The sequence below is a fragment of the Oncorhynchus nerka genome, linkage group LG13 (genome assembly GCF_034236695.1).
Source record: "Oncorhynchus nerka isolate Pitt River linkage group LG13, Oner_Uvic_2.0, whole genome shotgun sequence".
Classification (NCBI taxonomy): Eukaryota; Metazoa; Chordata; class Actinopteri; order Salmoniformes; family Salmonidae; genus Oncorhynchus; species Oncorhynchus nerka.
The window spans coordinates 45,343,923-45,360,371 of record NC_088408.1 but is presented as its reverse complement, the minus strand read 5'-3'; the positions used below and the strand labels follow the sequence as shown (position 1 = coordinate 45,360,371).

Below are 16,449 nucleotides of genomic sequence, written 5' to 3'. Positions count from 1 at the left end.
GTCTCCAGTACACCCCCCCCAGCTCTCCGCACTCGCCTTGAGGCGCGTGTCATCTGTCCGGTATGTCCTGTGCCAGCTCCCCGCACTCGCCGTGCGAAGTGTGTCATCGTTCCGGTACAATCTGTGCCGGCTATACGCACCAGGTCTCCAGTATGCCTCCACAGCCCAGTACGTCCTGTGCCAGCTCCACGCCCCAGGCCTCCAGCGACGGTCGGCAGTCCAGAGCCTCCAGCGACGGTCGGCAGTCCAGAGCCTCCAGCGACGGTCTGCAGTCCAGAGCCTCCAGCGACGGTCTGCAGTCCAGAGCCTCCAGCGACGGTCTGCAGTCCAGAGCCTCCAGCGACGGTCTGCAGTCCAGAGCCTCCAGCGACGGTCTGCAGTCCAGAGCCTCCAGCAAGGGTCAACGATCAGGAGGTTCCAGGCAAGGCGTCCAGTCCCGCTCCATGGTAGGAGCCTCCCTCTGCGCCGGCGCCTAGTCCAGGCACGGCGTCCAGTCCCGCTCCAAGGCCGGAGCCTCCCTCTGCGCCGGTGCCCAGTCCAGGCACGGCGTCCAGTCCCGCTCCAAGGCCGGAGCCTTCCTCTGCACCGAGGTCCAGTCCAGGCACAGTGTTCAGCCCTGGTCCATGGCTGGATCCACAGGATGAGCGGGTTCTTCGTCCCGCACCAGAGCCGCCATCGACGCTAGATGCCCAACCAGACCCTCCCCTATAGAGTCAGGTTTTGAGTCTGCACCTTTGGGGGGGGGGGGGGTACTGTCATGCCCTGACCATAGAGAGCCTTTTTATTCTCTTCTAATGTGGTTAGGTCAGGGTGTGACTAGGGTGGGTAATCTATGTTGTTTATTTCTATGTTGGCCTGGTATGGTTCACAATCAGAGGCAGCTGTTTATCGTTGTCTCTGTTTGGGGATCATATTTAGGCAGCCATTTCTCCACTGTGTTTTGTGGGATCTTGTTTATGTGTAGTTGCCTGTGAGCACTTCATTGACATCACGTTTCATTTGTTCTTTATTGTTTTGTGGGTTTCACTTCAATAAATATGTGGAACCCATATCACGCTGCGCCTTGGTCTGAATGTTCTTACGACGATCGTGACAGACAGACTCACCAGGTGAATCCAGGTGAAAGTTATGATCCCTTATTGATGTCACTTGTTAAATCCACTTCAATCAATGTAGAGGAAGGGGAGGAGACAGGTTAAATAATGATTTTAAACCTTGAGACAATTGAGATATGGTTTGTGTATGGGTGCCATTCAGTGGGTGACTGGGCAAGACAAAATATTTAAGTGCATTTTAATGGGGTATGGTAGTAGGTGCCAGGCGCATCGGTTTGAGTGTGTCAAGAACTGCAACACTGCTGGATTCTTCACGCTCAACAGTTTCCCGTGTGTATCAATAATGGTTCACCACCCAAAGGACATCCAGTAAACTTGACACAACTGTGGGAAGCATTGGAGTCAACATGTGCCAGTATCCCTGTGGAACTCTTTAGACACCTTGTAGAGTCCATGCCCCAACTAATTCAGGCTGTTCTGGGGGCAAAAAGGGGTACAAGTCAATATTATGAAGATGTTCCTAATGTTTATATTCTTTTGAAACAATCAAATATCTCTGTTTGATCCATATATTTTCCAGACTTTGTTCTATAAAAGAGCAGTATATCCCTCGTAATGCCTAATAGGTACTGGTCTGCAATGTGTTACACTGCTTTTGGTCCAGGTGGAAACACTTACCTACTCAGTCAGCAGTTTCGCTCTCTAAACTACATATATCAGATCAAGGCTGTGTGCCCGACACACCTTACAGATCCTGCAATTAGGGGGTTTGAGTGTACACACACACATTCCACTCAGTTGGGTCGATGTAAGTCTCTACCCTCCATCTCTGTGTTTATCCCCGCTGCCTGGTGGAGTTGTAGTGTTTTCACTGAAGCGTTGCACACAAACATCGAACAAACGTAGTCCAGATCTGTCTCACATGTCAGTGTTGGATTATAGAGTGAGCCCACCTCTCCTCTTTATATGGCTAAGTACAGAGGGGATGTACAGACTTATGCAGACAGTCTGTTGGATTAGAGAATTCAGATAATCATGTGCTCAACTACTACTCAAACAACTCAACCTCGGCTCACCTTTAGTTTAGAAAAGCTAAAGAGTCCGCCTTCACTGCACAATTTTCTCAATCCTTTCACAGTACACAATACTCAAAGTCCCAGTATCAAAGTTGGAGAGTCGATGTCGAACATGACATTTGTGGCAAATATTGTGTATTGTGAAAGCAGTTTAAACTGTGAGAGAACTCACTATGATCATATGCAGATGTTTCCAGCTGTAAATGGATGGAACACAATTCAGCAGACTCCGGAAATGTCTCCTGAAATTCCCCTAATAGATCTTTTCCCGTAGCGATGTGACTCTATTCCCTCAACGTCAGCCAGACCAAGGAGCTGATCGTGGACTATAGATGGCTTGCAGTTGCGTCACAAATCACATAGCAACCACACCAGGCGCCATGTTCCCAATCTGGCCCTCAAACCATCACGGTCACCTAATAATCCCCAGTTTACAATTGGCTCATTCATCCCCCTCCTCTCCCCTGTAACTATTCCCCAGGTCATTGCTGTAAATGAGAACGTGTTCTCAGTCAACTTACCTGGTAAAATAACAGATAAATAAACATATATTTTTTTAAATATTGGAAGACCAGAATCAGTCTGGTGGGGAAGCCCTCCAATCATCCACATGGCTGACTGTATTTTTCTACCACCTAAAACTTCTGGTAGATTGCCCATTATTTTGTTTTTCTAAGGACCCAGAAAATGTAGGCAGTGGGAGAACCTATTCAAGTAAGTAAATATATTTAGAAAATGATAGCTACAGTAACTATGTGTGCAGGCTAACTCAAACGAGCTGCTAATGTATTGTTCGCCAGCTAGCTAACATTGCATACTTTATAGGTAGCCGAGTGAATTAAATATCACCAGCTAGCTAACTTCATATTAGCTAGTTAGCTAGATATGTTGACGTATTTATCGTTGTAACTTGAAATGCATTTGAAGCTAGCTAGCTAACAGCCACGGAAGTGGGTGAAAGGTTTAGCTAGCCGTTCCAGCTGTCAGAGAAGGGAGAGTAGGCTACTCTCGATAGGGCAAGTATCTTTGTGGGAGGACATTATGAAAAGACTCTCCAGTTCCAGTCCCTAGTGAGAAAAACTAGGAGGACAGAGAGATATTACATAGTAACATAATATTTAGTGCTGTCCAATTTTAGTATAGTGCAGTTTCTTTGTGAGGTTTTCTGTCCTCAGATACAGAGAGCTGTGAAACCCTGACTGCAGATGTAGGGGTCCCACTGAATGTCCCAAGAGACTAAGGGTATATTCTTGTATACCAAGGATTATATGTGTACCTATGTTAGCTAATTTTGTAAACAAAAATATAGTTGGCCTGCTGGGTGTGCAGGCTTTGTTCCAGCCCAGCACTAACACAGATGGTTTATCAAACCTAATTAGTTGATAATCAAGTGCGTTATTGCTGGGCTGACAAAGATGTCTGCTCATCCAGTAGATCAGAAATGAGTGCTGCGAGGTTGGCGACTTTTGGTGTTGACATTTTATTGTTCACCTGAAATGATGCTTTAAAACTTCTCTAAGGTAGGGGGCACTATTTTCACCTGCGGATGAAAAGCGTGCCCAAAGTAAACTGCCTGCTACTCAGGCCCAGAAGCTAGGATATGCATATAATTGGTAGATTTGGATAGAAAACACTCTAAAGTTTCCAAAACCGTTACAGTAATGTCTATGAGTATAACAGAACTGATTTGGCAGGCGAAAACCCGAGAAAAATCAAACCAGGAAGTAGTTTTTTATTTTTTTTATTTAGTTTTCCATTCAATGCCATTACAGTATCCATTGACTCAATGCCATTACAGTATCCAAAGTTGCACATTCTATGCCTTCCACTAGATGTCAACAGTCTTCTGAGAAATTAAGGAGTAAGAGCAGTCTGAATGAGTGGACCCTGCTGTGTCACAGAGATTTTTCATGCGCGCGACCGTTAGCGCACCTTTCTTGTTTACCTTTTATATTGACGACGTTATTGTCTGGTTGAAATATTATCGATTATTTAGGCTAAAAACAACCTTAGGATTGATTATAAACATCGTTATACATGTTTTTACTAACTTCACGGATACTATTTGGATTTTTCGTCTGCCTGTTGTGACTGCGTTTGAGCCTGTGGATTACTGAAGTAAACGCGCCAACAAAACTGAGGTTTTTGGATATAAAGAGAGACTTTATCGAACAAAACAAACATTTATTGATTAAATGAATGGCTTCTGAGTGCAACCATATGACGATCATCAAAGGTAAGTGATTAATTTTATCTCTATTTCTGACTTGTGTAACTCCTCTACTTGGCTGGTTACTGTTTGTAATGATTTGTCTGCTGGGCGCTGTTCTCAGATAATTGCATGGTATGCTTTCGCCGTAAAGCCTTTTTGAAATCTGACACCGTGGTTGGATTAACAAGAAGTTGATCTTTAAACCCATGTATAACACTTGTATGCTTCATTAAGTTTTATAATGAGTATTTCTGTTTTTTTAATTTGGCGCTCTGCAATTTCACTGGATGTTGGCTACCTTCCCACGTACCCTAGAGAGGTTTTAATAATAATAGCCTGCAATAAAGAGGGGAAGGGGATCTGTTGTCACGTCTACTCCCGCTCCCCCTCTCACCGGTTTACTAATCACTGGCTCTGACTACCATCAATACGCACACCTGGCACCTTTGTTACGCGCACCTGTGCTTCATCATGAGACACACCTGGACTCCATCACTATGGCTGACCCTGTAAAACAACACATTACACTGCACCTATCATACTATTATGACTGACCCTGTAAAACAACACCTATCATACTACTATGACTGACCCTGTAAAACAACACCTATCATACTACTATGGCTGACCCTGTAAAACAACACATTTCATTCCACCTATCATACTACTATGGCTGACCTTGTACAACAACACCTATCATACTACTATGGCTGACCCTGTAAAACAACACCTATCATACTACTATGGCTTACCCTGTAAAACAACACCTATCATACTACTATGACTGACCCTGTAAAACAACACATCATACTACTATGGCTGACCCTGTAAAACAACACATTACACTGCACCTATCATACTACTATGGCTGACCCTGTAAAACAACACATTACACTGCACCTATCATACTACTATGACTGACCCTGTAAAACAACACCTATCATACTACGACTGACCCTGTAAAACAACACCTATCATACTACTATGGCTGACCCTGTAAAACAACACATTTCACTGCACCTTTCCAGTGAATGTGACAATAAAAACATCTTAATATGGCCAACTGGTGGCTTTTTTGCCTCTCATTGGCCAATTCATAGCATCAGCAATCCATGGTGTATATATACATCATCGTCAATGTCCCGTTTACTATCCCCCCAGGAAAGAAGAAGTATCTGATAATAACAGTCTGCCTGACCCCAATGTCAATGTCCTGTTTACTATCCCCCCAGGAAAGAAGAAGTATCTGATCAAAATAGTCTGCCTGACCCCAATGTCAATGTCCTGTTTACTATCCCCCCAGGAAAGAAGAAGCGAGGGAGGGAGTTTGGTTCCTACTCTGGGGAGGTGAAGACAAATGAGGGAGGAGTGGAGGACAAAGCCCCCCGGCCGCCGGACATGAACCCTGTGATCAATGCTACAACTGTCAGCACCGACATGTCCCTTATCAGTAGCTCACTGGCAGCCTTCAACTATATAGCAGGTACAGCAAAGTTCACAATGTTACGGCAACATCGCAAGCATATACCTTCATAGCAGGTTCAACGTTCAAACAACGTTACAGCAACATAGCTTAGTACAATGCTCACACAACCTAAAACAATAAAGCAGGTACAAAAACATTCACACAACATTACACCAACTTAGCAAGTGCAGCAACGTTACACCAACAAAGCAAGATCAACGTTCACACAACGTACACCTTCATAGCAGGTTAAACATTCACGCATCCTATAGCGTCAGAGCAGGTACAGGTTCGCACAACATTACAGCAACTTTGCATGTAAAACTAAGTTTACACTACATTACAGCAACTTTGCATGTAAAACTAAGTTTACACTAAATTACAGCAACTTTGCATGTAAAACTAAGTTTACACTAAATTACAGCAACTTTGCATGTAAAACTAAGTTTACACTACATTACAGCAACTTTGCATGTAAAACTAAGTTTACACTACATTACAGCAACTGCATGTAAAACTAAGTTTACACTACATTACAGCAACTTTGCATGTAAAACTAAGTTTACACTGAATTACAGCAACTTTGCATGTACTGTACAGCGACATTCACACATAACAACTTTGCATGTACAGAAACATTCACACAATCTCTTAGATGACAGTGAGGTAGAGAAGGGGTTAAGGTTGGGCTCTGATTAACCTTTTACTGCAGTGGGCTAAATCAGGTCACACAAAGTGGTTGTTGGTAGTCTTAAACAAATTGACTTTGAAACCAAAGTATACACCTCACACACATGGTTATTAAAAGAAGACACCTGTAGCAGGTCAGATATAGAGTTGAGGTATTCCATTTTGAGTTTGCATTCCAATGTTACACTTTATATACATCACAGAGGACTGAAACATATCAAAACCGTTTGACATAGAAATACCAGATTTTCAGCATGTATTTTGAAATAATGTTTATTAATTATGAAAAGTATGAATAATATTCTACCCATGAGGGCACTAGTCATTTGACTACAGGAAAGGGCTACAATCAACAATTGTTGATGCTAGGGCCCTGTAGTGGGTTTACATTGACATTTCAGTGTATCGTTTCTGTTAGGTTGTATGTGGGTGGTACAGACACTAATCTCCATTGAGATTCCCTCTCCACTGTGACTGAGAGGAGCTACTAAATATGGACTGGAGGAATGCAGATGTTGATATAGCTTCCCCTGTAAAATCCCCCTCATACTCACTCACACACACACACACACATGAACACTGTCACACACACATACGGTATATGCACGCAGGCACACACACATTCTCGCTCACGCACGTGCCCACACACACACACACACACATATTACGCCTGTTCCCGTAAGTCACCTGCTCCAACCAGCTACTAAAACAGAGAGAACACAGTATTTCCTGTTCCTTTACCTCCCACTCGTATCGCTATTTTTTGTCCCAATCTCTGTGGTCATGGGAGAAGTACAGATTCTTTCATTTCAAACTGTGCCTCTCTGTGTTCAAAATGATTTACTGAGCAGTTGTGTAAGGCCAGAATGAGTAAATCCAGCAGAGCAAGTCGGAGTTAAATTTGTTTTTGCTTTCAAAGGCAAGATGTTGAAATGTATGAACTACATTTGGTTCTACATATGACAGTATTTGACTCTCTCTCTCTCTCTCTCTCCCTACAGACCACCCAGAGCGCGCGGCGCTCTACTTTGTGTGCGGCGTGTGCCTGGGCCTTCTCCTCACCCTGTTTGCTCTGGTGGTCCAGATCTCGTGCCGCACCGACTGCCAGCCTCGCCGCCGCTGCCCCGGCACCACCACCAAGAACCGCCTGCGGCCCACCGACTCCTCATCAGACTCCAGCGACTCAGACTCGGACTGGGAAACCACGTCGGATCTATCCGCGCGCCGCCACCGCCGCTTCGAGCGCACTCTCAACATGAACGTGTTCACGTCTGCGGAAGAGCTGGAACGGGCACAGCGGCTGGAGGAGAGGGAGAGGATCATACGAGAGATCTGGATGAACGGTCAACCCGACATACCCGGGACGCGTAGCCTCAACCGCTATTATTGAGGCAAGAACGTGAATTAACCACTACTAGTTCTAGGTGAACCCGGGACGCGGAGCCTCAACCGCTATTATTGAGGCAAGAACGTGAATTAACCACTACTAGTTCTAGGTGAACCCGGGAGGCGGAGCCTTATTGAGGCAAGAACGTGAATTAACCACTACTAGTTCTAGAAAGGGGGCTGTGAAGGTTGGAGTGCAGTACTTGAGATGGGATGTGTAGGACCATAAAAACACACTAGGGTTTGGGGATGGGGGGAAGGGACCCCACCACCGAACCTGGTTTGCGGAGGTGTGCATGATAACAGGACCACTTTGGACTGCGGGGGTTTGGAACCGCATGATGGAACACAGTGACGCTTGCAGACCAGGAAGGATAAATATCCCCCTCTGTCTGTCAGTCAGTCTGTGTCCGTGTGGGCACTGTAAAGCAAAAATAAAACTCTGTTAATGCAGTGAGAATAAGCTCCTACTTCTCAGCATGGTAAGCTTGACCCGGAGCCTGCCTCTCATTGGTGGAGGATGAAGGTGAAAGGTCAGCTAACTGCACTGCCTCACATTTTACCTCATCGCACCCTCCTGAAGTGGAGGATCTTGAGATACTGAGACTGTGAAGCCTGAAAGGTCAAAGGTGACTTAAGGACAGTTGCCAATGTTACTCCAGTGTTGCCTAGTGGATATTGAGAATTGGGCAAATCTGAAAGCGTGCAGCTTGCTTTATGCTCACTCACCCTCCAGTATTCAAATGGTCGAATGGCTTTAGGAGAGGCGTAACACTTACAGTTAAAAGGACATCGTGACACTCAAAGTGAAACTTACAGCGTAACACTTACAGTAAAATTGGACAGTGGGACAGTGGACCAACAACGTCACAATCTTTAAGAGGAAAATGACCATGGTCAACCATTTTTTATTCTTCTCAAACATTTTATGAAATCTATTTTATATAATATTTAATAGTTGTATTGTTGTGTATTTTTGTCTTTACGGTTATTATTATGAGATATTTTTATACTGCGGTTATCAAAACGTGTCTGGCACCTCAGGGATGCAATCCTAGAGTCCAAAATGGCACCCTATTTCCTTTATAGTGCTCTACTTTTGGCTAGAACCTTATAAGGGTCTGGCAAATCTCTGGCTAAAATTAGTGCACAACATAGGGAATAGGGTGCAGTTTTTGATGTAGCCCCTAGCGTTTCTGTGTATGGTAGTTTCTATTTGCTTCTTAAGAAGAGGATTGGGGGCCGAATTCATTAAGCTTCTCATTGTAGGAGTGCTGATCTAGGATCAGGTCCCCCATCTCCATGTAATCTGATTCATTATGATATAAAAGGCTAAACTGATCCTAGATCGGCACTCTTACTCTTGAGTCACTTCATGAATACAGTCGATACTATACAATACTCCAGATGTGTCAGCATTTGAGCAATTGGGCCAGTAACCGAAAGGTTGCTGCATAGGATCCCCGAGCTGACAAGGTACAAATCTGTCGTTCTGCCCCTGAGCAAGGAAGTTAACCCACTGTTCCCCGGGCGCCGAAGATGTGGATGTTGATTATGGCAGCCCCCGCCCCCCCGCACCTCTCTGATTCAGAGGGGTTGGGTTAAATGCGGAAGACATTTCAGTTGAATGCATTCAGTTGTACATCTGACTAGGTATCCCCCTTTCCCATTTATAAAATAAAAAAACACCATGTAAAACACCTCGAAGAGGTCAAGTGATTTAATAAGCTTATTTTTTATATGTTTTAATATGCACAGTGCAGTGGCCTACCTGGCAACAAGGATGTCTATTGGTGGAGAAGGTAACCCAGTCAAGCTGTTATATTAGAATCCATCAATCAATTGCAATCATCTTTTTCTCACTTTGTCAAACAGGCTTGTGTGTGTGTTGTCCACATGAAAATGGCGAGGCTGGCCCTAGATCAGTTTTGTCATGCCAGTGGCCATAGGACTTGTCAAGACAGCACAAAAAGATCTAGGACCACAGGCAAGGAAATGGCTACAGAACAAAATCCTGTTAATTTGCCTACCAGTGAAAGAGCTTCCTAAATATTACTGTGGTCATCACTAATAGGGTTAACCCTCACGGGACACTGTTGGGCTATCTGTCACGTATTATTGTAATGATCATGTTGTTAATAATATAAGCTATTATCAATACAGTTCAGTTGCACTGGGTGAACCGTAGGAATCATGGTTTATCAAAAGAAGTTTGGGATTTTCTTGCATGAGAGGTGAAATGAGAAGGCAGTGACGAATCTTCACTCCAACTGCAATCCATTATGTTTTTTTTTATTGAAAAAGCTTGTGTTTCAGTTTGAATGGGACAGAAAATATGCCAATACAATAGCTGGTAAGTGAGACCAAAATATGACTCCTGTGCTTGGAATAAACTGTGTTGAAAACTGTGTTGGAAATAAGGTCTTGACTCATATTGTTTTATTTTTACCTAGTTATGTGAATTCACACAAATATTTGATCCACATCACCACTGTTCAGTGTATCATGAAGATTGTGCGCCATCTGGTGGCGAAACATGCGACTTTCGCGCATTTTATTTTGGTGACGTTAGTTTTGTTTATATTTCCCATAGCAACTGAAACTATTCCTGTTTCCTTAGTCACATCACCATATTTAAACCAGATTTCCATGGGAGTTTGATTAAATAAAAGGTGAATATCCTGCTGGCAAATGCTTATACTTTCTGTTCAGTAACTGTCCATTATTTCCAATGGACAATAAACACTATTACAATATTACAAGCAATGTCGGTAAACACTGGACATTGCCACTGGTGGCTTGCCATTTTTGCCAGGAAACACCTTTCGGGATGTTACGGGCCAAGTAGTTGAGCCGATCATGGAAAATAAAACCTGCAATATAAATGTAACGTGTCGATATCTATCACGCTGTGGCCTACACTTGTTCGATTGCAACAAAAACACTACATCGAGCTCTGATGCCCAGATTGTACAGTGGCATTCTTTGTATTGCAAATCAAATCCAGTGTGAAATGACAAATAGATAGATAGCATAATAAGCTATTTTCTCATCTTGTTACATATGATTGAGGTTTTGTAGAAGCCTGTTTGAATGATTAACATGACTTACTGCAACTTGATACACTAGAAAATGTCTACAAATGACAGTGTAGAACCATTCAGCTGTATACCGCTGCTGTTAAGGTCAACATGCCAAGTTGACTCCTCCAAGTGACCTCATAAACTAGCCACTCCATTGAGGTCAAAGTCAAAAACATTCACTTTAAACTACCACAGGGATTAGATTTCCCTGATGATTTTCCTGTGAATTCCTGCTTCTCCTCAATTCATAGAAACCAACTAGCTCTGGTCCAAGGCATGTGGCGCATTCCTCCACTATTAGAGGAGGAATGCACACTATTCCTTGGACCACAGCTAAGAAATGGAACCTTTCAAGTGCAAGTGCTGGTTAATTTTTATTTGATATATTTTTGGGGTGGGGTCGAGGTGAGGAGGAGGATTATTTAAGAGACTGTTTGAAGAGGTATGGTTTCAGATATTTTTGGAAGATGGGCAGGGACTCTGATTTCCTAGCTTCAGGAAGAAGCTGGTTCAACCAGGATAGAGAAGTGCTTGGACCGCGGTGAGCGGGAGCCGCCGTTCCATAGGATGGGAGGGCCAGGAGACCTGAGGTGACATAACGGCATGCTCGGGTTGGGGTATAGGGTTTGAGCCTGAAGGTAGGGAGGGGCAGTTCCTTTTGCTGTTCCGTCGGTAAGCACCGTGGACTTGTAGTGAATACGAACTTCGACTGGAAGCCAGTGGAGTGTCGGGTGACATCAGAGAACCTGGAAAGGTTGAAAATCAGGCGGGCTGCAGCATTCTGGATAAGTTGCAGGGGTTTGATGGCACAAGCGGGGAGCCCAGCCAACAGCGAGTTGCAGTAGTCCAACTACTCTACGGATGTTGTAGAGCATGAACCTGCAGGAGCGAGTCACTGCTTTGATGTTTGCAGAGAACAATAGGGTGTTGTCCAGGGTCACATCAAGGTTCTTTGTACTCTGGGAAGGGGACACCGTGGAGTTGTCGACCGTAATGGAGAGGTCTTTGAGCGGGCAGGCCTTCACCGGGAGGAAGAGCAGCTCCGTCTTGTTGAGGTTGAGCTTGAGGTGGTGGGCCGACATCCAAGTTGAGATATCGGCCAGGCATGTAGAATTTGTGTTGCCACCTGGGTGTCAGAAGGGGGAAGGAGAAAAGTAGTTGAGTTTCATCCGAATAGCAGTGATAAGAGAGACTTGGTGTATAAAGTGAAGAGGAGAGGGCCTAGAACCGACCCCTGGGGGGGACACCAGTAGTGATAATATGTGGTGCAACAACAGATCCTCTCCACGTCACCTGGTAGGAATGGCCTGCCAGGCAGAATGCAATCCAAGAGAGTGCAGAGTCTAAGACGCCCAGCCTTGAGAGGGTGGAAAGCAGGATCTGATGGTTCACGGTGTCGAAGGCAGTGGATAGATCTAGGACGATGTGAATAGAGAGAGAGTCAGCTTTGGCAGTGCGGAGAGCCTCCGTGTCACAGAGAATGGCAGAACAGAGATTACTCACCTCAAACTGGATGAAGATTTTTTATTTAATGAGTCTGACGCGAAGGATATGCTGCTTTCCCAAGACCAGGCCCGTCATTTGCATGAAGTAAAGGAGGAGATACCCGGGGCGGATATCGGAGTGCCTTGTGAGAATTCATCGGAGAGTGGGCAAACTGCCACTACCATCCGTCCTATTGGCCAATGTGCAATCACTGGAAAATGAATTGGATTATCTCCGATCAAGACTATCCTACCAATGGGACATTAAAACTGTAGTATCTTATGTTTCACTGAGTCGTGGCTGAAGGACAACATGGATAATATAGTAGAGGTGGCTTGGTTTTCTGTGCATCGGTAGGACAGAGCAGCAACGTCTGGTAAGACTAGGGGCAGGGTGTCTATTTGTCAATAACAGCTAGTGCGCAATGTCTAATATTAAAGAAGTCTCGAGGTAATGCTCGCCTGCGGTAGAGTACCTCATGATAATTTGTAGACCCCACTATCTATCGAGAGAGTTCTCATCTATATTATTCGTAGCAGTCTATTTACAACCACAAACCAATGCTGGCACTAGGAACGCACTCAACGAGCTACGGACTACAAAGGTAAACCCAGCCGCAAGCTGCCCAGTGACACGAGCCTACCAGACAAACTAAATGCCTTTTATGCTCGCATTGATGCAAGCAACACTGAAGCATGCATGAGATCACCAGCTGTTCAGGATGACTGTGTGATCATGCTCTCTGTAGCCGATGTGAGCAAGACCTTTAAACAGGTCAACATTCACAAGGCCGCGGGGCCAGACAGATTACCAGGACGTGTACTCAGAGCATGCGCAGACCAACTTTCTTCATTGACATTTTCAACCTCTCCCTGACCGAGTCTGTAATACCTACGTTTCAAGCAGACCACCATAGTCCCTCTGACCAAGAAAGTGAATGTAGCCTTCCTAAATGGCTACCGCGCCATAGCACTCACGTTGGTAGCCATGAAGTGCTCTGAAAGGCTTGTCATGGCTCACATCAACACCATAATCTCGGAAACCCTAGACCCACCAATTCGCATACCACCCCAAAAGATCCACTAATGACGCAATTTCAATCGCACCCCACACTCCACAGTGTGGTGCCAGGAAAACAAACTCTTCCTCAATGTGAGCAAGACAAAGGAACTGATTGTGGACGACAGGAAAAGAAGGGCTGAACAGGCCCCCATTAACATCGACGGGGCTGTTGTGGAGCGGGTCGAGAGTTTCAAGTTCCTTGGTGTCCACATCACCAACTAACTATCATGGTCCAAGCACACCAAGACAGTTGTGAAGAGGGCACAAGAACACCTTTTCCCCCCCAGGAGAGTGAAAAGATTTGGCATGGGTCCCCAGATCCTCAAAAAGTTATACAGCTGCACCATCGAGAGAATCCTGACCGGTTGCACTGCCTGGTATGACAACTGCTCGGCATCCGACCATAAGGTGTACCACCCAGTACATCACTGGGGCTAAGCTTCTTGCCTATATGCTTGGCGGTGTCAGAGGAAGGCCCAAAAATCGTCACCCAAGTCATAGACTGTTCTCTCTACTACCACACGGCAAGCGGTAACGGAGAGCCAAGTCTAGGTCCAAAAGGCTCCTTAACAGCTTCTACCCGCAAGTCATAAGACTGCTGAACAATTAATCAAATGGCCACCCGGACTATTTACATTGACACCCCCCCCCCCCCTGTATATAGCCTCGTTATTGTTATTTTATTGTGTTACTTTTTTATAAAAAAATTACTTTAGGATATTTAGTCAATATTTTCTTAACTCTATTTCTTGAACTGGGTTGTCGGTTAAGGGCTTGTAAGTAAGGACTTCACGGTAAGGTCTAGCTAGAACTGTTGTATTCAGCGCATGTGACGATTAAAATTGGATTCGATGTCATATCCTTAACCTAGGCCAGCCGATTGCAGGTGGACTCTCCCGCCAACATGAGCTTCCTGCTGCTCTCATCCCAAATACACACACACACACTATTATGAGTGTTCCCCTATTTACATGTTTGTTATGTGTGTTTGAGAAGAGGGCTCTGGTGTGAGTGGATGACATGTAGATGACCTCCCAAGTTCTTGGACAGAAAGATCACGTGTTAGTGGTTTAAGCTTTACTCTACTCTTAAACCACAAGCCCTGAGTTTCCAACATGACCTGACGTGTGTGTGTGTTACAGGCGGAGTTGAAGGCAGAACTTGTAACAGCGGCAACATCTGGAGCTCCACGACGTAATGGGTGACTTCTTGCAGTTCCTGTTACCACGAGGAACGTCTTCATGTTCGCCAGCAAGTACTTCTCCCCATTTGCCTCCCACCGACCCCTGGGGGCACCTTCAACCCTCGTCACCTTGAGGACACACACTGGGGCTGCATCTCAAAAGTCTAGAAGCGTCCTCTCATAGGCACTTTAGTGAGGACAATACTCTTCTGGTAAGCACTTGTCACTAATATGTAGAGAGGCCCTTGAATGTGTTCATCAAATATGAATGCTTTTATGGATGTTTATTTTACGATATTGTTTTTACTGTCTAATGTTTTTGTTTGTATTAGCTTCGAATCAACTTTGTTGAAATGGTAATCGCAAGAATTGCAGTTATGTGAGCTGGTGTGAATTAAATAACATTTATTGTTTTATTTATGTTAAGAACTTTATCCTCAAGTGTAATAATTCCAGTAACTGCAATTTTGCTTTGACTCTGATGTGCCCACCCCATCATTTCTAAGACTGAAGTTATTCATTCAATTACGCTCATGGTTCTCTGACTCAACAAGTAATGCTATTGTTTGGATAACTTTGCTTTCCTGACTTCCTACAGCTTGAATTATTTTCTCCACAATTGAACAGCATTATGTACATGTTCCTGTGGTTTGCATACATCTGTAATGCCTCCCTTGAACTACCGGGGGAGTCAGTCACAGTGACATCTCAGTAGATTTACTCAATGAATAGGTCTGTGAAGGTGTTGTTTTTTAATTTATTATTTTTAATTTTTTTGGACTGACTCTCTTGCACTGGGTCTCACTAGACTCTACCCACATACTCATGCATACTACATTGACTGACACACACACACACACACACACACACTTTCACATACACACACACACACTTTCACACTCTTCACATAGAGTGCATAGATAAATGATTCAGACCCCTTCCCTTTTTCCACATTTTGTTACTTTACAGCATTATTCTAAAATTTATTTTTTTATTAAATAATTTCCTCATCAATCTACACACAATACCCCATAAAGACAAAGCGAAAACAGTTTTTTGACAAATATCTAAAAAATGTAAAACATAAATACCTTATTTACATAAGTATTTAGACCCTTTGCTATGAGACTCGTTGAGATATTTCTAGAACTTGATTGGTCCACCTGTGGTAAATTCAATTGATTGGACAAAATTTGGAAAGGCACACGCCTGTCTATATAAGGTCCCACAGTTGACGGTGCACTTCAGAGGAAAAACCATGACATAAGGTCGAAAGAGACAGGATTATGTTGAGGATCAGATCTGGGGAAGGGTACCTACAAATTTCTGCAGCATTGAAGGTCCCCAAGAACACAGTGGCCTCCATCATTCTTAAATGGAAGAAGTTTAAAACACCAAGACTCTTCATAGAGTTGGCCGCCCAGACAAACTGAGCAATCGGGGGGTGTCTGTCTGTGGAGATGGGTCAACCTTCAAAAAGGACAACCATCTCTTCAGCATTCCACCAATCACACCATTATGGTAGTGTGGCCAGACGGAAGCCACTCCTCAGTAAAAAGCACACGAAAGTCCACTTGGAGTTTGCCAAAAGGCACCTACAGGACTTTCAGACCATGAGAAACAAGATTCTCTGGTCTAATGAAACCAAGATTGAACTCTTTGGCCTGAATGCCAAGAGTCATATCTGGAGTAAACCTGGCACCACCCCTATGGTGAAGCATGGTGGTGGCAGCATTATGCTGTGGGGATGTT

General features: G+C 44.3%; 1 protein-coding gene across 1 annotated transcript in view; it reads left to right on the top strand.

The window, feature by feature from the left end:
- Window positions 1-10,304, top strand: part of LOC115139566 (protein eva-1 homolog C-like) — a 146,114-nt gene extending 135,810 nt beyond the window's left edge. Inside the window, exons 7-8 of the mRNA XM_029677097.2 lie at window positions 5,647-5,826; window positions 7,500-10,304. Of these exons, the coding sequence (XP_029532957.2) occupies window positions 5,647-5,826; window positions 7,500-7,888 (569 nt within the window). The 3' untranslated portion in view covers window positions 7,889-10,304. The remainder of the gene's footprint in view (window positions 1-5,646; window positions 5,827-7,499) is intronic.
- The last annotated feature ends 6,145 nt before the right edge of the window (window positions 10,305-16,449 follow it).